Source organism: Apaloderma vittatum, unplaced genomic scaffold (genome assembly GCF_000703405.1).
Source record: "Apaloderma vittatum isolate BGI_N311 unplaced genomic scaffold, ASM70340v1 scaffold1023, whole genome shotgun sequence".
In the NCBI taxonomy this organism is placed as follows: Eukaryota; Metazoa; Chordata; class Aves; order Trogoniformes; family Trogonidae; genus Apaloderma; species Apaloderma vittatum.
Window position 1 is genome coordinate 42,000 of NW_009707266.1, and position 21,673 is coordinate 63,672.

The 21,673-nt window shown below is 38.5% G+C and overlaps 1 protein-coding gene across 2 annotated transcripts in view; it reads right to left on the reverse strand.

Moving 5' to 3' along the window:
- Window positions 1–21,345, reverse strand: part of PBRM1 (polybromo 1) — a 53,713-nt gene extending 32,368 nt beyond the window's left edge. Inside the window, exons 1-11 of one of the 2 annotated variants that reach the window (XM_009866096.1) lie at window positions 21,205–21,345; window positions 20,401–20,498; window positions 20,053–20,200; window positions 17,644–17,787; window positions 16,830–16,946; window positions 16,209–16,277; window positions 15,384–15,482; window positions 14,403–14,488; window positions 11,352–11,450; window positions 9,874–9,965; window positions 5,201–5,417 (exon numbers count right to left, since the gene is read on the reverse strand). In XM_009866096.1, coding sequence (XP_009864398.1) covers window positions 5,201–5,417; window positions 9,874–9,965; window positions 11,352–11,450; window positions 14,403–14,488; window positions 15,384–15,482; window positions 16,209–16,277; window positions 16,830–16,946; window positions 17,644–17,787; window positions 20,053–20,200; window positions 20,401–20,498; window positions 21,205–21,345 — 1,310 coding nt within the window. The remainder of the gene's footprint in view (window positions 1–5,200; window positions 5,418–9,873; window positions 9,966–11,351; window positions 11,451–14,402; window positions 14,489–15,383; window positions 15,483–16,208; window positions 16,278–16,829; window positions 16,947–17,643; window positions 17,788–20,052; window positions 20,201–20,400; window positions 20,499–21,204) is intronic. The other variant, XM_009866095.1, reaches the window with a different exon arrangement.
- Window positions 21,346–21,673: the final 328 nt, after the last annotated feature.

A 21,673-nucleotide genomic window follows, 5' to 3' on the forward strand; every position in this document is an offset into this window, starting at 1 on the left:
CTACACATCAATTCCACTCATCTTCAGTAAGAACGAAAGTGCTCAACATGTCTCATGTTAAACCCCTACAGCTTTTGCCTTCTCATTGTCAACTGGAGCTACCCACTAAGTGACTCCATGTGAAAACAGTTAGAAAAGGACTAACGAAAAAAAATAAAGTCACTTTTCACACACTAAGAAGATGAATCAGCGCACTGTTTGCCAATAAACTGACTGTGTACAAGTGTTCTAGCCAATTTTTTAAACCTCTCAACACCTCATTAAACACAACAGAAAATAGTCATCTTCAACAACCCAAAACTCAAACCCTAACACAGTACAAAACGCAGTCATCCTCCTTCACATCTTCTGCACCTGCCTGCCTGTCACATCCACAGGTTAGGTATCACCTTTAAACCTAAGACCAGTCTTAGCTCCTAGCTGAATACAAACCTGCCTGACAGAGCATAAGCATTACTACAAAATAAATTTAACCCAGTATCTTTTACAGCCAAACTTTACCTGCCAACACGACCCTACAGCTGAAAGAGGAAACAAAGAGTAACAGCGCTCAGCCTGTGTTAAACAGGACTCTTCGCTGGTCAGCCAAGGATGAGGAAGCCATGGTGGGATTCAACGTGGCACAGAGCTGAAACTTCTATAAGAACTACTGAGAAGTGCACGTGTCTCTAAAGCTGTCATGATGGAAACAGATTTTTCAGAGGGCATCCAACTAACTGCATGTTGCCAGTAGGGCAGCTGCATGCACCTTACTGAAACGCAGCACATTTATTTTTCATTTCTTTCAGCTCTGAAGAAATAGTGTGTGTCCTCAATGACTATGAGAAAAGGGAAAAACAATTTTGGAAAAATATCCTAAATGTAAGATATGGAGAGAATTACTTCTGGCCATTCTCATTTAAAACAAACCATTTTAGATTTATTAATCTTTTTTAAGACATTGGTATCTTGCAAACCTTTATGCATTATTTTTTATATTATTTTCAATGTTTGTAACTGAAGAAACAGATAATAAAAAAGGTTTTCCTGTAAGCTTTATTCTGCAATTCTAAAAAGAGGAGAGTTACCAATATAATTTTCATTAGATTATAAAACCCCCAAATAATACTAATAAAAACCCAGACAAACACATCCCCAAAAGCAGAAGAATTTGGATATCAATTAAATTGCCATGAACAAAAGGCGAAGTCAGTCTCCATTTCTACCTTCTAAAACTCCAGCAAGAATTATTTGCATATGTTAGGGAATATGTGACTGGTACTAGAAAAGTCAGAAACTAAAAAGCACATTAAATTCAAGATTATTTTGGCCTAAACCACTAGCATACGATGCACAGGCTCATAAATACTGAGGATGTAAGCACCGAGTCTGCTTCGTGCTCTTGCTACTGTCTGGTAACAAGTACTACAGGCTGCCCGACATCTCTCCAGCAAACCTGGTGCAGAATGCAAAAACTATAGAGTAAAATGTAGTGAATTAATTCTTGTAGTCTGACAAAAATACTGACAAGCAATTAGAGGACTTGCACCCAAACACTTGTTGGTGTTACAAAAACTAACACATCATTAAGAGAAATACACAAGAAAACACGGAATAGAAAGGCTTTAAAAACTTGCATTGAAAACCCCAACTAAGAAGCTTCTACTTATCAAAAACATCAAAAGTGATTTTTACAGTTACAGCGAAATTATTTAAGAGCATTCTAATTTGCAAAGGCACATAGAGTAGTTCCGTGTGTAAACAAGCAGTAATTTTCTCATTTACTGATGTTATTACAGATGTTTATAAAATATTTGAACTTTCAGAGGATTAACTGAAAAAAAAATAAAGTGTAAAGGCCATTCTGCATCTTAGAAAAAGGTATCCAGTTCAGCTGAAGCACTTTAGAAATTAAGAACATAAAAAACCCTTCCAAAAGTAAGTCCTGTGTAGAAATCAACTGAGGAACTGCACTGAAGAGAAAGTCTGACCAACAGATTTTTTTCTCCCCTTGGATATAGACGGCATCAACATAATTATTTCAAGTGACAACTCGTGCTGCCACATTTGCAGAATTAGGCTTTAATTAAGGATCTAATCAAGTGAAGACTATCACAACTGCCTTAGATTTGAACCCTCTCTCATGACTTTGTAGAAAGAAAATAAGTTGACGGAGACGGTGAGGACCCTGACAGCAGCTCACAAGTGAAGAAAACCTGCTCAATCATATCTTACTCCTTTAAATCTTAGCCTAGAGCCAGAAGACAAGAGGACACCAGGCTCCACTACTTCCAGATAAGTTCCACTCCTTTATTTGCCGTATTACCAGAAGTGGTTAATTATAAGGCAAAATATGTTTGATCGGATGATCATATTTACTGTAAGTTCAACTCAATTAATAATTAATCCAAAGGAACAAGAGTCACTAAAAATGTCACAGACTCAGGAGTACCACAACACATCCCAGCGCAGTGAATAAGGTTTAGATTCCTGTGTCACAGACCACTGTCCAAAAAGATGCATGTTCATAAGAAAAATGCATTTCAAATCCTCAAATAGCAGACAACACATACAACCAAACGTGTTTAACACTAAAACCACGCACTTGCTAAAACCTCAGCTACAACCCCAGCCTCCTGGAGCACATGACACTGCGACATGCCAATGAAGATACCGATTTCAGTGCTCATGCGCTCACACCGCTCTCAGATGTGTTTTAGGAGAGAACTGCCCCCAGGGAATTCCCAAGGAGTGCTCCCCTCCTCCAGCATAGATAAACCTGAGCCACTTGCCTTGGGGATCATCATTACTGACGCTGCAAGATTTAGTAAGGACCATAGTTCTTGTAAGCGTGCCAGGATCTAGCACATGTGTACTGGGTAACCAAACACACTCTCCTGCATTACTTCTTACCTATTCCTCTGGGTACTTATAATTACAGAGTGACTTTTCATCAGCAATGTTAAGTTTGCAAAATAACCTCCACACCATGCACTTTTACCACACCTAAAAGTCACCGCCTTCACAATGCCATGCCTTCTTTTTTTTTTTTAAAAAAAAAAATATATATATTCCTGTTCTACAGCTCTGAGTTTTGTCCTGTTTGAGGCAGGGGAGTCTCCTCAGTGTGTGTATGAACTCATGGTGGGAGGGAATGAAGAGGAAGCCTGACTCATCTCAGCTGTGCCTGAAGGCTAACGGTAATGTGAACAATTTGAAACATGTAAAATTTCATCTGAACGCAAGAAAAAAAAAAACATTTTTTTTTCCACTCTGATCGTGGTCAAATATTGGCACTGATTGCCCAGGGAGGTTGTGGATTCTCCATCCATGGAGATATTAAATACCTGACTGGACATAGTCCTGGGCAACTGGCTCTGGCTGACCCTGCTCTAGGGGTTACACTGGATGGTTTCCCTTCCGACCTCAGCTGTTCTATTATTCTGTGACTCTGTAAAAAGCAAGTCAGGAGGAAACTAGCAGAAAACTAAAGCCATCAGCAGGATTACCTTCCACACCCAGGAACAGCTTAGCAGCAGCATTCTGCTTCAAATAACTGGGTTCATACTGCTCAGAAAGCAACTGAGATGCTGGGAGAGGTATAACACACATCTCACCACGCTTTCCCTCTAGAAATCATGTACGATTTTGTAAGGCTTTTCTTGCACTTAACACACAAACTCCTGAAATACAAGGCTAGCTGTAAAATCTGCAAAAGGCAGGCATTTCACAGTTTGCTCTGGCAGGATGGCCTAGGCAGCCGGATCCCAAAGCCAAGCAGATGTGAGACAGGAACATCAGGCTTCACTCCAACACCTTCAACTTTTCACTAAGGCAACCGACTGCTCTGGCCCCATCTGGGAACAGAAGATAGGCTCTTTGCATGCACATATCAAAAAAAGACCCCAAACCACAAAACACATAAAACCTCATCATCAATAATAATAATAATCAAAAAAACCACACACAAAAAACTCCATCCCTGATGAGTGGCATTTTTTATTACCTAAAGACATATCTGCAATACCAGTAAAAGCACACTAGCTTCAGCTGTCCCTAAAGCACAGCAATTAAGTACACACACACGTGACTTCAAGGCTTTTTAGGTACAGTAAGATTATGCAGTAATTTGAAGAACAGTTGAATTTCAGAATTTGCTAAAAGAAACTGGACTACTACAAGTACTGTACTTATGAGCTACAAAAGACTATTTCTAAAAAGCCTGTCTGTCCCTTTTTGGTTTTGAAATTCTCAAGCAATAAGTAATTTTTTTCTACAGTTCTTCATACACCTGTATGGAATTTCTGTACTGCTCACATAGCCAGATGCAACCTACCTACACTGTAAGGAAAGCAGGAACACAGCTGCCTCCCTATGGTAAATTAATTTGCCCATAATTGGTGAAAGCATATTTTTAATGGAAGGTCTCTCTCCAAGTTAAATCTGTTTATACATAATTTGAGCCATTCCTCTTTGGTACATTCAGACAGAAATCTTCCTGACAACTGTCAATGATTTTTCTCAGTTTTACCTTTTTTTTTTCCCATCAAGTACATTTTGTGCTTCATTCAAAACAAGACACTGTCTTTGCCAAGCCAACAGCTGTACTAAGACATAAGAAAAAATGCTTTAAAGATACTGATGGATAGATAACCAGTGTGGTAGTTCCATACTTGTTCCCAGCATATGCAAAACATCTATGATAAGTTTTAAAAAAAATTATGTAATTGAAAAGCAGCTTTGTTGCTCTCTGCTTTAACATCGTGAACGAATAGAGTTATTCTCGACAGTTATACTGTGATCTAGACAAAAGGAATGTAATTGCAACTGTCTTTCTACAATTCACATTGCTGAAGATTAATAAGTTAAAAAGCATGGCAGTAAGAGTAACCAAGCCATCAGGGTCAAGGAAAGAGAATAATAGGGTGTTTTACAGAAGTTTTCATCTCTGCTGCCCACCTAGCCTTCAGAATTATGGATATGGCAACCTTTCAGGCACAGTACAAATGAAAGTCCATGGAAAAAAAACAAAACCAAACAATGGCAGCCATCTACAAAAGATGACACAGACTGAGTTGAAACATGAAGCAAACAAACATGGAGGAAAGATGGTATACACCGCATTAGGTAGTCACAACTCGACCACAAGATAAGATTCCGGAAATAAAAGAAACCCTTGAGTAGTTTCCCACCTGATACAGTTTGCATTGAGTTTACTCACCTGATCTGTTGCAATGAAATAGGTGTTTTAATCTGCTGATAATAATCAGGATACTTTTTCTTGGAGGGCAAATGGAAAAAAGGTTCAGAGATGAGCTGGCCTTGATTATTTCGGCAACTTCTAACTGTGTCATAAAGCTGATAAAGAGGATTAGAAGTGTCCATGAAGGAAGTAATGCTCTCAGCTTCAGATTCTCCCTCTTCATAACGAGCAGCAGCTGCACAGACAGAAAGAAAAAATGTGAAACACAGCAGGAAAACCTGAAGTGGTTTTTTTGTTGTTGACTTTTCAAATAGATAAAGATCTAAACCAGAAAAAAAAGGCAGTCCCTCAATTGAGGGTGTTCAGCCACTCTCCGGCAGTCAGATTCATGGATCAGAAAAGGACATCACAAATATATCTTATAAGCCCCAAGCCGACAAAAAATAGCACTTTATCTAGGTATTGCAATCTCTCTTATCAGACAAGACCTCAGTTCTGTTCCTGGCAGCACACCCTTGCCACCACCAAGTGCTGAGAAGTGTTCATCTATGGGACGACACAAGAGGGCTATTCAGGCACACACTACCTATACCACAGCTATGCCCTCAGACACCCAGCCAGCCACCAATACTGGTATTTGTGCCAAATACATTTGTACACCAAACTCCTGCCACTCTGCTGTCTGACAAGAGCTCGCTACAAGAATACAAATTGATAAACCATGTCTGGAATTTTCAATGGTGCCTAGCCAGTCAAGCAAAACAGCCAAATTAAAAATTAATTTTTGCATATGTATCAAAAAAGTGACTTCAAAACTTCTCTAATCCTTTAGGCCATATTCAGCACAACTCAATTCAAAAATTGTAAAGTTTATCTGAAAAAAAAATAAATGTCTGCTGAAGTTTGAAAATGCAGCTCTAATATACGCAGCAAAATCAAGGAGAAATAAATATTTTAGAACTATTATATAATTAGCATAAATATTTCATAATAGAGCATTTGCATATTTTATAGCAAATTTTTCTAGTTATCTATATGAAGTATATATTATGCTTCAGGATTAGGACAAATGGAAGAAATGCTATGAGGAACTAACATTTACTGCAGATAAAATCAGGAGAAACATTATATGAGCAAGAGAAACACAATGGGAATGAAAAAATGCTGGTAGTGGAAGTATAGGATGGGAAGCAACAAATGGCCAATCCTTCCATAATTCTCAGTAACACCTTGCAGACAGGCATAACATGAAATCTATGTGCTTTTGCACATACTAGAATTAAATTATTCATCCTCTCTTATGAGTTACAGCTTGGCAGACAACACACCGGGTAAATTCAGTTACACAAAAGACAGTTCTCTAACACTCACGCCACGTTTCCAGCTGGCATTTTCCTTATTGCTCAGCGGAGGCTGGCAGTGTTACAAGCTTTCTACCCAAGTTCAGTAAAGACATACTGAAACAACGACAAAGCCAGGGGACACTGTGACTGTGTAACAACATAGTTCTGTCATTTTTCCTCTACGGTCCGACATTACAGATCTCTGTAAAGCGTCTGACATATGGCACCTACCAGACAGGTTACATGCAAGCTAAAAACACAAGACCTCAAGAGATGTGCAAACCGATAAAAAAGATCTTCATTACTGACTCAGGGAAAACACTCAGAATTACCCCAATTATGTATCTGTACGCCAATCAGCCTCACTTAATTGCCCACAACCTACTACATAGTAGCCAGCAAAGCAGGAGCTGGACAGAATAACTCAGTTGAAAACAAAAGATCGGAGCAGCACCATGTTTTTGTGTACTTAACGTCAACCTGAACACAGAGATAAATGCTAACAGCTAAGAGAATACTGTCAGGTAAAGTTTCCAAATAGATTATGAAGCAAAATACCCTCTCTGGATTTGTTTACTCAAACAGTTCAATTCTGAGCACGCCATCAAAAAGAATCAGAACAGAAAAAGCAGAACTTGTTTTAAGGTAACAAACTAGACAAATATATTGCTGTTCTCTACATACGGCAGCCAGCAACAAAGCAGTTCAATACCTCAAATAATAAAGGTACTTTGTATTGAAAGTAGAATACACGGCATTCCGTAAAATAAAAAAAACACTAAGTAATTTAAGCAGGCACTAAAAGGAAAGTGTTTACACAATATTGTAATACAGCTATAAACATTTTTCATTATGATGTGTTCCTTAAAAACGACATGTCAAACAAACATATATTACTACACATTCAGAAAAATGATAGTGTTTTCCTAATACTAAAGCTGTTATCTTAAGAACTGAAGAAGAATGTATTATTCCGATCAGAAAACAGAAAAATCCATATTTTGCTATGGAACGAACAGTCTAACACAATACTGCACATTATTTATTACGCAGTAGCACCAGGTCCCGTATCGCCACCAAGCATACGCTGGCAGTCAAGAGTAACAGTCAGTTACTCCCCTTTCAGGCAGCTGTTACCACAACTACAGTTAGCAGAGGCAGGAAGAAAAACAGGGCATAAACCTTAACCACAAAACTCATGTCATTCTGCAGTCCCAAAGAAAACCTATTTCCTGCCGTTCACTCCATACCACGCTGACCATTTCCGAATGAAGGGGCAGCTTCATAACAGAGTGATGTTAAATTGACTTGACTGCAAAAGGGGGAAGCCATCCTATTTACACCTGGAACTAAGCTTTACTATCAGATATAAATGCGCATATCAGATGCATGTACTCCTACTCCATGATGAGGTGGAAAAAGAGCAGAGAGAGTGTTTGAAAGTATATAACAGAAAAATAGTCTTCACTCAGTAAGTGATTTGCTTTAAAGACTGTCTCATTTGTGGTCCCAAAGCATATAGACAACAATGAATGCTCAAACGTAACTGAAAATAGAAAAACCAAGAGCAGCATCCAGTCTTAAAACAGTTCTAAATGAAGCAATAAGAAATAAAATAGCTCTCCTCACAAAACAAAACACTTATAAGTAATTCATGATGACCACCTGTACCTGCTTTTACAAATTTATAACGAGAAGCAAGGGAGCTGCAGTAGCTACTCATGTCCTAGCAATTTGAGCTGGAAATCTTCGACAAGCTCCATCACACCATGACACCCTCTGAAACTGTGAGGATAAGCTCCAAGTAGGAAACAGACACTGTTCATTTCTTGGGCAACTGCTACAATCAAAGCAGCTCATAAAGATTTACTTCTCTGTATCAAGAAGGAGAAAATTCTCTTAATGTTCAGTCATACAGCCTAGTTGTCACTTATTTTAATGAGTGCTAGAGGAAGGAAAAAGAATGAGATACAGAACAACTAATCACTTGGTTTAAATAAAAACCCTTTTCATCTGGAGTCTGAAAACATAGGGATCTCTAAGTAGTATGCTGGAAGGACAGAAAATATTAAGGGTCAAAAAAATTGACATTGTCTCCTAAGTGAGCAAAATAAAAACAGGAGGGCTTCAACAGCAGCAAGGCAAAAATCTCAGATGCACAGGAAAGGCCCCAAGAAAATGTCAATAATGTCCATAGTAAAAGTGGCACCTGAAGATGGTTAAATCACTTCAAGAATATAAATCACATAAAGACATAAAAAGCTATGTCGTGTTACAGAATTAGAGTTTGGAAAAATAGCAGCTAAAAATCATGCTGAACCAAGCTAATAAATATTCCTCACACCTTCCAGAAAGCAGCTGCTAACCAGAAAGAAAAATGCTTTTACTTGCAGCAAGATCTAAAACGACCCAAAAAATTTTAGTGGAAAACAGTGGTGAGTACAACTCCACTACCAGGCGTGAAATAAATGCCCCCAAAATATATATGGAATAGATGCATCATTTCACATCAATGCAGAAAAAATGTAAACCAGTAACAAAACAGTGTTTTGTCTCCTCTGAGACAAATACAAGAAAGCTACTGAGAATGTAACCATCAGGACAGGATAACTTAAAAGACAGTGTGCAACAATTTATAGCCAATACTGAAATATCCGATACAACACATATACTACAGCGTATATGCTTACAGTATAATGCTAGGGCACGCTTATTATCAAGCTAAGGATGCTCTGTGAAGGCATGCCTTTTTGTGTCCTTTTGCCTTAACATGCACCTTCATGCAAGATTTCATGACTGCTAGGCTAGACCAAATATTGCTAAATTAATTTCTAACAGTTATCTATCCCTATATGTCATATAGATCATCTTCACCTTAAGAAAATAAAACCCGACAGATAGTCAGAAGACCCAATGGCATAAGAGAGCAAGACAGAACAAGCCAGTGTGAGTAAGATTTCTCTCTAACAATTGCAGCACTGTAAAGCTCTTTTACTGCAAGGAGCAGCCAATGTCTTCTCCAGCGTTTCCTCTTCTGTTTCATCTTGGAAGGAATAAAAACAAGCAACAGTTTCCTAAAGGTCCGATAAGTATACTTGGAAACACATCCACTAACTTCAAAACCTGCAGGCAAGTTTGGCCTTTGCTATCATACCAGCTGTACCTTCATAAATTCATACTTAGAGGAAACAGAGATTGGATTTAACAGAATTATATGCTGAGTTTGGAAACACTGCAAAATATTTCCAAAATAAAGATATCTGAATCTATCAGGAGCTCTACAGTTTTGCTTATTCCAAACATTTTAATTAACGAAAACAAATAGAGAAAAAATATTTCAGTTCCTACCAGCCAAAGCTGCATCCTCATCACTTTCGGATCCATACTGCAATGCCATGGTTATTGCTGATAAACGATCCCCTTGGGCTGATCTTTTGTTACTATAAAAGAGAAAAACAATTGCAAAACTAAAAATAAAAGAGTTATCATGTTAACCATTAGCAGTCACCCAGAGTGGATAAGTAAACAAGCGAAGCTCAGGACAGTTGCCTGCATTATCAGGAGTGCAGACACGACTATGCAGGAGAGTGGAGCCCTTAACAAGAGAAACTATTAACGACCCAAGAGTCTGTCTCCATTTGAGGCGGGCCATCAAACTGAAAAACCGGGCACACAATCAGAAAGCCAGAGCTCAAGCTACCTTCTGTCCTATTTTGAATATTTGAGTATTTGAATTACTGGGGAAGAAGGAGGATGATAGCAAGTTACTAACTCTGCTATTTGGCCCTGTTTTATAGGGATTTGTCTACATGAAGGAATTCAGGACACTGTTAAGCTGTACATGCTGCCTTCTCCCATTCCCCCTTCCCCACCTTAGACATTTTCAGCCCACCGAGTGCTGTATGTGAAACAGCTTCCTCTGCTTTCTCAGTAGAATAAATCAGTGTCCACACCAGCATCCCTCTCCTCCTCCGTTTTTTCCCAAACCTGGGGCACAGCATTTCATACCTACACCCTAGGCTACACCTGACAATCTCTGCTTTTTTATTACGTCAGCTCCTTAGGCACCTCCAGCAATGGGCTCAGCCTTGCCCTGGGAGAGCAAACTGCAGGCAGGGAGAAAGCAGATGGCTGGCTTCAAACGGCACCAATTCTATGCAAATGCCTTAAAGAGCCCGGCAGCTGCTGTGCTAAACCCTGGTTTCCGAGCATGCACGCAGGGATCAGCCCAGAGTAGGACTGCTTCAAGGCAGTAACCCACAGACTGTAAACACAAGACTTCTGCTAGGCACCAGAACTCTCAACTGATGACAAAAAGAACAACCAAAGACTCCAGCAATACAGCCTACTCAGCAAGTTTGCCACAAATGCACCCCAAGTGCAATTCTTGCTTTTTACAGGCTTCACTGGCTCCCACCATCCATCTCTCAATTATTCAGTCCTACTTATTATTTCTTTTTAGTCTCCAAATATAATTTTTCTGTTTACAACACATTTCTATGTTTTCTTCACCTGCTTTATTTTATAGTGAAGCCTAACACTTTGTCCTTCAGAACATTTCTAATGAAATAATTGCATACAGAGTATTTCATGACAGGTGTTTTGAAAAGTGAAATACAAAATCAAACATGGAAGAGTAATTACAGCAAAGTAACTTATTAAAACGCACTTAATAGATAGAAATATGTTTGAAGCTCAAAAGTATTAGAGTCAATACTGAAGAGCACTCTCAACAAAAAGACAAAAAAACAAACAAAATCCCCCAAACTTTAGTATTTCCATACGATGATGACCCAGCTTTTCCTCCAAGTCCACAATTTACTTACCGATAATATTTGTTAGAAGAATTTCTCTCATCACCAACACTGCCTTTACCCTGTGAGGAAGGACCTGTCAGCTTGGAAGCAGTCAAATTTGATGGAGTCCTTAAGGTAGAAGAGGCAAGCCAAGCAAAGGGGAAAAAAAGAGGCCCACCTTAGACCCAGCAAAAGATGCAGCAAGGATAAAGCGTTTTACAGAATTGCTTTGATAGATCAGCCGTAAGGTTCAGAGACAGATATCAAATGTTCTAAAGCTAAAAGTAAAGCAGTGCTAAGATACATTTAGTGTCTCAGCATTATTATCGATTTTGTTTATAAAGTCAGAGGAAGGCAACATTTAGATTAACGGCCATAAGCACAGATCAGCCTACAATAGCAGTGAAAGCAGCCAACAAAGTGCTCCTTAGCATCCAGATAAAGCTAATCGCACAGATCCAATCATGTTTTATCACTGCTTAACAAAATCACTGTCAGGTTTCCTGACAGTGCATATTGTCAAGCAACCTTATTTTGCCACTTTTTTTAAGGGAGGACAGTTAAATGCACCAACAAAGAGCGACTTAGTATGACAAATGATACAATGAACTCTAGAATAGAAAAATGTGATTTCTGACACAAAGGCAACACATCTTTAGAACTTATGTTAGTGGTGTTATGATGAATTTGAGCCTGATCCATCAAAGACAATGAAAATCAGATGTAAATTCAGAAGAAAAAATATAATAAATTAAATTAACTTATGGGGCTATGAGTGAAGGTGACCCCCTTTGAGACAATTAAACTGTTAGGAATTTAAATAAAAAAAAATGATGAATTATTCTGGAATGCAGATTCAGGAGAAAGAAACAACAAAGAAAGAATAATGGCTCGCTAAAAAAAAAGCAGTCAGTGAAATGCAGAACAGCAGGTGAAAGGTTTGGTTTTCATGTTGCTTTTCTTTCACCCCAAACTTTTTTTGCATTCAGCCCAATATTATTGAAGCCTGCTTCAGGACTTATAAATACTTTATTTTTGCTTGTCAAGTTAGAGAAACAAAGAAAGGAGCTGTCAATTACTCTGACATTCAAACTGAGAGAGTCCAGCACGGGGCCACTGTGATGATGAGGGGACCACAGCATCTCCCATACGAGGAAAGCCGGAGAGAGCTGAGGCTGTTCAGTCTGGAGAAGAGGAGGCTGAGGGGGGTCTTATCAATGCTTCTAAATTACCTAAAGGGTGGGTGTCAGGAGAATGGGGCCTGACTCCTCTCAGTGGTGTCCAGTGACAGGACGAGGAGCAATGGGCACAAACTGGAAACCAGGAGGTTCAGCCTAAACATAAGGAAATCCTTCTGTACTGTGAGGGTGACAGAGCCCTGGCACAGGCTGCCCGGGGAGGGTGTGGAGTCTCCTTCTCTGGAGACATTCAAAACCCGCCTGGACGCCTTCCTGTGTGACCTACTCTGGGCGGTCCTGCTCTGGCAGAGGAGCTGGACTAGATGATCTTCAGAGGCACCTACCACTCTGTTATTCTGTGATTTGCAGACCTAGTCAGAACACAGTACACAAGAGGACATCTAGAATAGCTGGGAAGTGGAAATGGGTTGGCAGTGCAAGAGAGGAATTCAGCTAACAAATATCAGCGTGATTTATCTGTCAGCCCTTCTTATGCAAACAGTTTTACTTTGGAGAAAAACAGTTAAGCCTGAAAATTAAGCTTATGTGACATCCTGAGCTTCATCAATGGCAAACACAGTGAGAAAAATAAAATCGCAATTTAAATAGAAAACCTCTATGCCTGTATGTAGCAGTAGTTACGGCAAAGGAAACACGTATGTACATTCAGTGTCTGTAGAATCAAGGTATTCTAGCCCTACACATATTTTTAAAAAGGAAAATTATTAAAATATGTGTCAGGAATTACTCCCTAACAGGATTTCTGCTTTTATATTTTTATATCCTCCAATAATAATTCACCCAAACATGGGAAGCACACTAATGCCGAGTAAGTGAATGGGAAAAAAACACCCACATAGGTTGAATGCCTCAAAGCACCAAACAGTAAAAATCAAACGAGGTAACTTTCATTTCTTTCACCCGTAATAATTCCAGGCAATATTTTTTTAATACTGACACCATCTATATATTTTTCAGGAAAAAAAAACAAACATCCAACTTTAAGCTGTCTTTCAGCAAAGTAAGGGAGCGCTAGTGTTTTCAGTTGCAGCATACAAACTTTTGCAGGAAACAACAGCAGTAGTTTTCCTGCACCAAATACCAATACATAGCTCAAAGGAGCCTACTAACTCCTTGAATGATTGCAAGACCTTGCTTTATTTTTCAGATAAATGACATGACTCATACTAGCAATTAATCTCAGCTTACTTCTGAGTGTAACTCAGAAGTAAAAAGTTTATACAAGAAGAAATCTAAATGCATTTCATATAAGAAATGTCTAAAATGACTGCATTGCTTCTATGTGCACTGTGCATTTTCACAGGAAGAAAAATGCTGTTTCCTAAATAAAATCATTCCATGAAACAAACAGAGCTATCTGGTTTATACCTGCCTGTTCAAGACCAAACCTATGCTTCACTGATCAATAAATCCAGATCTTCAGTCTCTTGTGCCTCTTTCCACAGCTAGAAATTAGTTCTCAAAGAAGAGTTTATACCTTTTGCCTGAGGTCTTGCTTTCATGTTTCTATCCCCATCTAATTAACTGTGAGCTCTATGTTTCAGCTCCTAACAAGGCTGAAGAATATCCATCATTTTTCATAAAGCAAAGCACAACAAAGCACCTTGCTCTTCACTATTCCTTTTCTGTTAACTCATACACATGTGGTAGAAGTTGGCCAAAGCTTAATTTATAAAAGATCCACTGACACTGTTTTTCATAATCAAGTACGCAACACAGAAATATTTCACCACTGAATATACCAATTGAAGTTTCCTTCCAAAAACTATTTTACAATTTATAACTTTTAAAACAAGAACAAATTAAGTTTTAAAGCAATTACTCCCCTCTACTTCCCAGAGATTTTTATATGAGATTATAAAAAGAATTCCATTTGCAGTACCTGATTCGGAGACTTGACTTGGCCAACTCACTGTGCTCTATTTCAGCCTTTTTCATATTAAATATCTTCTTAATTGCATTTGCATCCTGTCAATTAAAAATTTTTTTTTGTTTAATGTTGAAAGTGAAGAATGTTATATGCAAGCACATCCATCTATCTAAAAATCTAAAACAAAAATTAAGGTGTTTTTACATTTTGATACAAAACAATTTCGCACAAGAAACAACGCACAGAACAAAGTCTGCCTGAAATACACCCACAGTAGCCTGTAAACACTGAAGAGAAGCTTTGAGCTAATTTTTTGTCATATTCTTTAAAAAAAAAAATCTACAATTTGCAAATATACAAAAATACTACTTTGAACTGAACAGACAAATTAGTTTCTTTTTTGCATTCAAAAAGTCAGTCATCACCGAGCTTTACAATGCTCGCCCTCTCACATTCGATATCTGACGCTCAGAGTAACAGTTCACAAAACAGAGATTAAATTAAGCATGAAAAAGACAGTAAGTACAATCTGGTCACAAAAATATGTCTAAGAGGACGAGGATCTTCAAAAACTATGCAACGAAAGCATGACTCCAGTTTTGGAGCTTATATTGTAAACCATAAACAGTTCCCGCAGTTTGGATGGAGTGAAGAGCAGAGTACTGCTGCTACCACCTGAACCTGCAGTTTCAGCCTTTTCAACTTCAGTCACAAGTACAGGGGTCCTCCTCCATTCCACAAAAAAAGTCATGTAACTCATCGCAAGATAAAATTTAACTGGAAAAAATAATCTACCTCAAGGAAAAAAACAAGTTACATACACCTCAAATACAGTAAAAGTAATATTAAAAAGAAAAAGCCACTAATAACTATTTTTTGAAATACGCAGATGGAGTCTTTAGGGCCTTATGCTGAATATTCATTTAAGCATCAATGAGCACAGAAAGCAGTAAAAAAAATTTGAACTCAAACCTAGGAACAACTGAAACTAACCTTGAATACTTGTGATCCAGGCTCGTTGTAGGTTTTGGCGTTCTTTGCCAGAAGGTCTATGTCCTTGGCCATGGCGTGAATGCTTTTGTAAGTTCCATTCTACACAACAAAAACAAGTGGTTAAACTGGCAATCCTCAGAGAGCATGAGAACTAAGTCAACAGTAAAAAGAAAGGGAATTAATATCAAATAAAGGGAACATTTATAGTAAAACAAGAATTATCTATAAAGAGGGCAGGTAAACATCTGGAAAAAGTCATAACGAAGGAAAGTTACAAACCTCAGTGCTAAGTCCATCTAGAGCTTACAAGCGCTACGTAAAAAATGAAAAGGTTCTGATAAAATGTTATTTTACCTTTATACTCTAGTTCAATTAGTCTATATGCTCACTATTACATAAAATGCTAGAATTACAGAACACTATTTCAAATCACTGGAGAAGTACAATGAAAAATGCATCAGTACAAAACATCTATTTATAGTACTAGAACAAAAGTAGGTGATGATAATGCACAACGAAGCTTCAATACTTCAATGTTTTACATTAGCAGCACTTGCCAAGGAACTACTTTAAACCATTAAACATCAAGAAACTCAAGATATTCAGGCTCAGTGCCAGCACACTACAGTTTACGATGCTTGATCTCCAACACAGCTACTTCTGCAGCATTAACCCAGGACAGAACGTTAAATCAGCATAGCATCGAGATTTTTAAATAGCGGGCAAAAAACACATTGCCCTTCCTAATGCCCCAAACTTTGGCTTCTCACAATTTTAGCAGTTTACTGTTAAATGACTCTATACATTACTATGGTCATACTGTACCTGTATCCTTTGAGCAATAGTTTTAAGATCTATAGGCTCCTTTATTATTGCATAATAATCTGGATATTGCTGAAAAACAAAAAATAATTTATATCTTACTAGAAAGAGTCACAAAGATATTGTTCTAATAGCTCATAGAACAGTGTAAGCTCCATAGACATAGACTTCAATTTAGGCAACCCAGATCATAAGGCAGGTACAAGGAATTATGATTCATCAATAAACCGACATAAAGGAACAGTTCTGTCTGAAAATCAAGTATGTGGTGATGGTCCCCAGGGTATTTATTTTGCTGGTTAAACTTGCTATGCCACACTCTGAAACAGAAGAGTGAAGTCAGATATATTTAAAAAGATTAACCACTCTGCATCAAAAAAACTCTGATTTTTCTGCCAGCTGAACTGGCAGAACAGGGCAAGCTCAAGTCTACAATGAATGGCTGGGAATGAGGGGCCAGGAGCAAGGAAGGGAGGGAAGCTCTAAAAACAACTGGAGTTTGCTGCTGATGAGAGGGTAACAAAGAACTGCATCCTGAGTGTGCCCATCATAGTGTGTAACAGCAGTCATATAAACGTCCAGGTTTCCAACTTAAAACACAACCAATACTATTAAAATACCCACCACTTTAGAAGGAAGTTTCTGAAACAGTTCGCTTATGAGGCGTCCTGATGGGTTTGTGGCAACAGCTACAGCTTCAAGAAGCTGTTCAAGAATTTCCTTCAGGTAACCTGGAGATGACTAATACAAGAAATTAAATCACAATAAGTTTTCATAGCAGCCATAGCAGAGCCCTTCGAGTTGCACTGAAATATATGAATTTACCTTCTGAAGACAGAAAAAACAGCTACAAAACACAGATGCAACTTCTGAAAACAACAGTGTTTATGCATTTAGGTAAAGCACGAGAGAAACTTTTAATTTCACATTTACACTGCAAATTGTCAGACACACATTACATATTGCTCGAATATTTCAATGTTAATGAAAACATGCACCCCAACAGCTCAAAAACCAGACACGCCTAAAGTTCCTATCACCGCATCTGGCTTATAAAAATACCTCAGGAACAGCTGCACTAACTGAATGGGACACATGCCGGAAAATTATATCACTAGAAATGAAGCTTGTTTGCAAGAAACCCCAATGTTGGCGTGATACCGAGCACACATTGTCTGGGATTCAACTAAACCAGAACCATGTTTTATCCATATCAGAAAACCTCATAACTTTTTTTGGTTAAGCAAAAGTGAAACACACACAGAACACTGTGAAACTATGAACTAATAAACTTGTGTAAAAAACAGCTCTCAGGGCATCATTTAACTCTGAAAATATTTAAAGATTTTTCATATATGGAAGCCAACCTCTCTCTCAGAGTCAGCTGACACACACAGCCACGGCTTCCTCCAACTGTAGATGTTGTGCTCACACTTACTAATTCAGAATTTGTGCCTTGATTGTCATGTCCTTCCTCATCTTCGTCTTCATCCTCAGCATCACCTTTCTGAACAAATTCATTTTTTGTGCGCAAATACAACTCCCATAATTTGCAGGCAGCTTTATATTCAGGAGAATCAGGCTGCAAAAACAAAGCAAACATTCTACTCAGAATCCAGACTGTTCTTATCTGAAGGATATTTATAAATTATTAGTTGAAAGGTATCAAACATATTACATAAATAACAGAAAACCTGGGAAATTCCTCCTTCAGTCATTCTTCAACTGAGATGTTAAGAACCGCAACAAGCACTAGAAAATAAAACCTCTACCACTCCCAAGCATCTAAGTCTGTCAGAAAACTGAGCAATAAAAATATTTGGGTTGAGGCCTGGACAAGTCTATTAGATGAATCCGGAGAAATCAGTAAGTTTTCCTGAAGCATAACACTACTGATACTCAAAAAACAGACTAAACATCAGGATGCCAAAATCTGATTAAAGCCAATACTGTTGCCATTGGATGGCACTGGAAATTAATTTCTACAGAAGAATGCCAATGCACTGCAGTGATTCACGCTCAGCATTAACTGTGAAATTCCAAGGAACCTGACAACGTGTTACCACCTGGGGACACATTTATGTGTATTTTTTCGAAAAGCATTAATCAGCAAATTAAGTTTTCTAAGTACAGAGTTGGCAGCTGCAGACAAGCATGTGCCTACTGACATTACCACTTAAGAACATTACCCAGAAAAAAGACTGCTTTTTCACTCCTGGGCATTATTCTTTCCCTTTCCCTTGTCACTTAACCTCTATTTCAAGTATTCCTGCAGATATGTCACCTTATTACTGCTGATTACATCCTTCTTACTTCACTCCCTCAACCTCTGAGAGCTTGTAATACAAGTGAGAAACCAACATGAGAACTATTCTTAAGATTACCTTATTAGGCTTAAATATTCTCCAGACATTAGACCAGGTGTTAATTAAGAGGAACGGATTTAAAGGTTATTCTGCTCCACTAGTCTGGTGTCCTCTGTATTAATGATGCAAGATGCTCAAAAGTGCATCGACTTGAATCGAAACACTAAAACCCCAAACGTTTCCCTTCTAATCCAGCACTGCCAATAAAACACCTGCTGCAATAAAGACCTTGACAACGAATCGGCCGTCCCTGTTTTGTATGTGTCATTGGAACTGAACGGGTAGGAAAAAGATGAAAAAAGGTTATGTTTGTGTGCTATACTCCCAGCTCACAACTCCCTATTTCTCTGGAAATGTCCACACTCCTTCATTCTAGAACGATGACTACCTAGTCCTATTCTACATACAAGATTTTTAGGATACAGACATAATTTTAAGTCCCCTATTCTGTAGGCAAAGACAGCACACATTCTGTATCTTTGCTGCCATCAAGTCTTCCTCCCTCATACAGAAATCATGAAGAAGCCAACATTAATGACCAAGTGCCCTGTACAGCTCCAGAAGTACAAAATTAATCTGGAAATCTTTGTACTTTTTCTACTGTAACCAGAACGTGAAAATGCATTCATCTATAAATCCGATTTTTTTTTAAAAAGCTACATACACAAACAAATGTAAACAAAATAAATACTGCTTTTCTGAATGTCACCTGATTACGTTGGTTGGGTTATTCAGAAAGCAGTCATCTGGCTTATCTCCAAAGTCAAAGATATATGAAGGGTAATATTAGCAGTTTTAGATTTGCTGCATCATCTCAGTCACAATATGCAACTTCACTGTTCTATGTACCTAATATTGCCTTCTATTAATCAAGATAATTTCAATTATTTCCCACTTCCTTACCGCAAGTGCAATAAAACCCATTAACATCTAAAATAAAACACATACCAGTTTGGGAGAATGGACGTGGGGAGTTGCACCCCTGATGAAATACATCGTCACACAAACTCGCAATCCATCACCACTGATCACGATAACCAATGTGCCTTTTCTCATACTACTAAGTGGTCAATGGAAGAGCAAGTTTCAGTGCTACTACGGTATGACTGCTGTTATTTATAAGCTCTTCCTCTTGGGAAAAAAAATCATCTTTTTCTATTTCAAAAGGTTACACGGTGTGTTTTGAAAAGGGAAAGCTTTTATAGAAGAATATTTTTCTCAGTCTATACCTCTACTTTTGCTTTCTATCTCTTTTGGAAACCTAGAAGAAAAGCCTCCCCACATTATTTTACAGTTTTCCACAGAAAAACTGTTATAGTAAGACAGCTTTTGAAGATACAGAAATATACATACGTAACTGCAACATGTGCTGTTCTCTTATCAATAATAAAAGACGTAGCTGAGAAGTTTTTTGGCCAAATCAAGGAAGAACTTATATCACTTTTACAATTAACTTGAGCTTTTATACATATTTTTCTCACCTTATAGTAAGCCTTCGCGTTGTTAAAGAGAAGCTGAAAATCAGCAGTCAGCACATTCACATCATCATACTCCTCCATCTTTAGCTTTTGCTGGATTTTCATTAAATCGATTGGCTGAGAAACCACCTCATAATAATCTGGCTGATTTCTGTTGCAATGACAAAACCAGGCGTTATATTCCATGTGGTAAAAAAATCCCACAGCGCTAAGGTTTTGTACATGTCCATGACTAAATAAAATGCAGAAAGTTCCAGTACATTTTTGTTACAGCTAAAAGATCTGGACAGTGGTCTATTGGTAGGCTTTCTTTACTACGTCGTAATGGCTTAACCAGAACCACGGTCTTACCTTCGCTTCGGTGCCCTAATGAAAAGCTCACAAAGGAGCCTGCCCTGCTCATCTTTGTAATCTCTGATGGTGTTGTAAAGCTCATGGCATACAGCAATCTAAAAGGCAAGAACAAGAAAGTAATGAAAAAGGAGAAAATGTTAAGCCCACTTTCAAGGGGAACGACAAGCTGCCACTCCACAGTGTGAAGAAACTGGTGCACCTCGTACATCAGTGTGATACCTGACAAGTAGGCCAGCTACTGCAGAACCTCAGTTGATTTTTTTGAACACAGCAAACTTTCTTTCAATGCTAATTCTAAGCAAAACATCCAAAAGGTAAATTAATTCAGTACAATTCTCTCGAGTTATAGACATCTAAAACACCGACAGGGGTTCTTCTGCCCTGCAACTAATTAAAATTAGACTGCTAACTCAGAGGCATAACAGTGACATTGTACACACTTCAGCAATCACTGCCTGTGCTGTTCCCTGCTTCTCTCTCTCCGCATTTGCTACTCAGACACAGCTCTCAACTTCTGCACAGTAGGACTTCAGCTACTTCTCCAACATCCTTCCATCTGCTAAAATCATCAGCAAAAAAAAAGAAAAGCAGCAAAAGGAAAACGAGAAAGATGAAACTGGGCAGACAAGAACAAGCCAAAGCTGAACAAGACCCAAAACAAAGCTCAGCCAAGGCAGCAACGGATTCAGGGCAAGTGTGTACGTGCTACATACAATCACTCATTTTACAATCCAGCATTGCTCAGACAGGGATGCAGTATCCACAAGAACAAAAGGCTGTGCATAATAAGAAGGTACTAACAGGATCTACAGTTGGGAGGTTGGAAAGTCTCCTCCTCTTTCTGCTTGGGCCTGGTATATTTGTGGAGTGGTGGCCATCATCAAAGTCTCCTCCGCTGACGCTGCTGGAAGGAGAGGTAGCTCTTCGCCTCTTGGAACCCATGGAATCCAACTTCTTCTATAATGAAGAGAGATGTTCTTAAACTCATGGCATTGCACCCAAACTCTATGGTGAGAGCTAACTACAAAGCCTTAGGATAAGTCCCATAACGTTTGCTGTGTACTACAGTTCAGTTAAGCCATAAACAACAGGTTTTTGAAAATCGGCAAGAGTAAGGGGAAACCAAAATGATCCCACAGCTTTCTAGTCACTGCTGAGAGCAATGTCAGAAGCCTCGGGCTGCTCACAGTGATGAAGACGAATTCAGCAGCTCTTTTTAGGCTATGCTCTTAAACTACCTACATTCTGATACCTCGTCCCATGAGCGTTA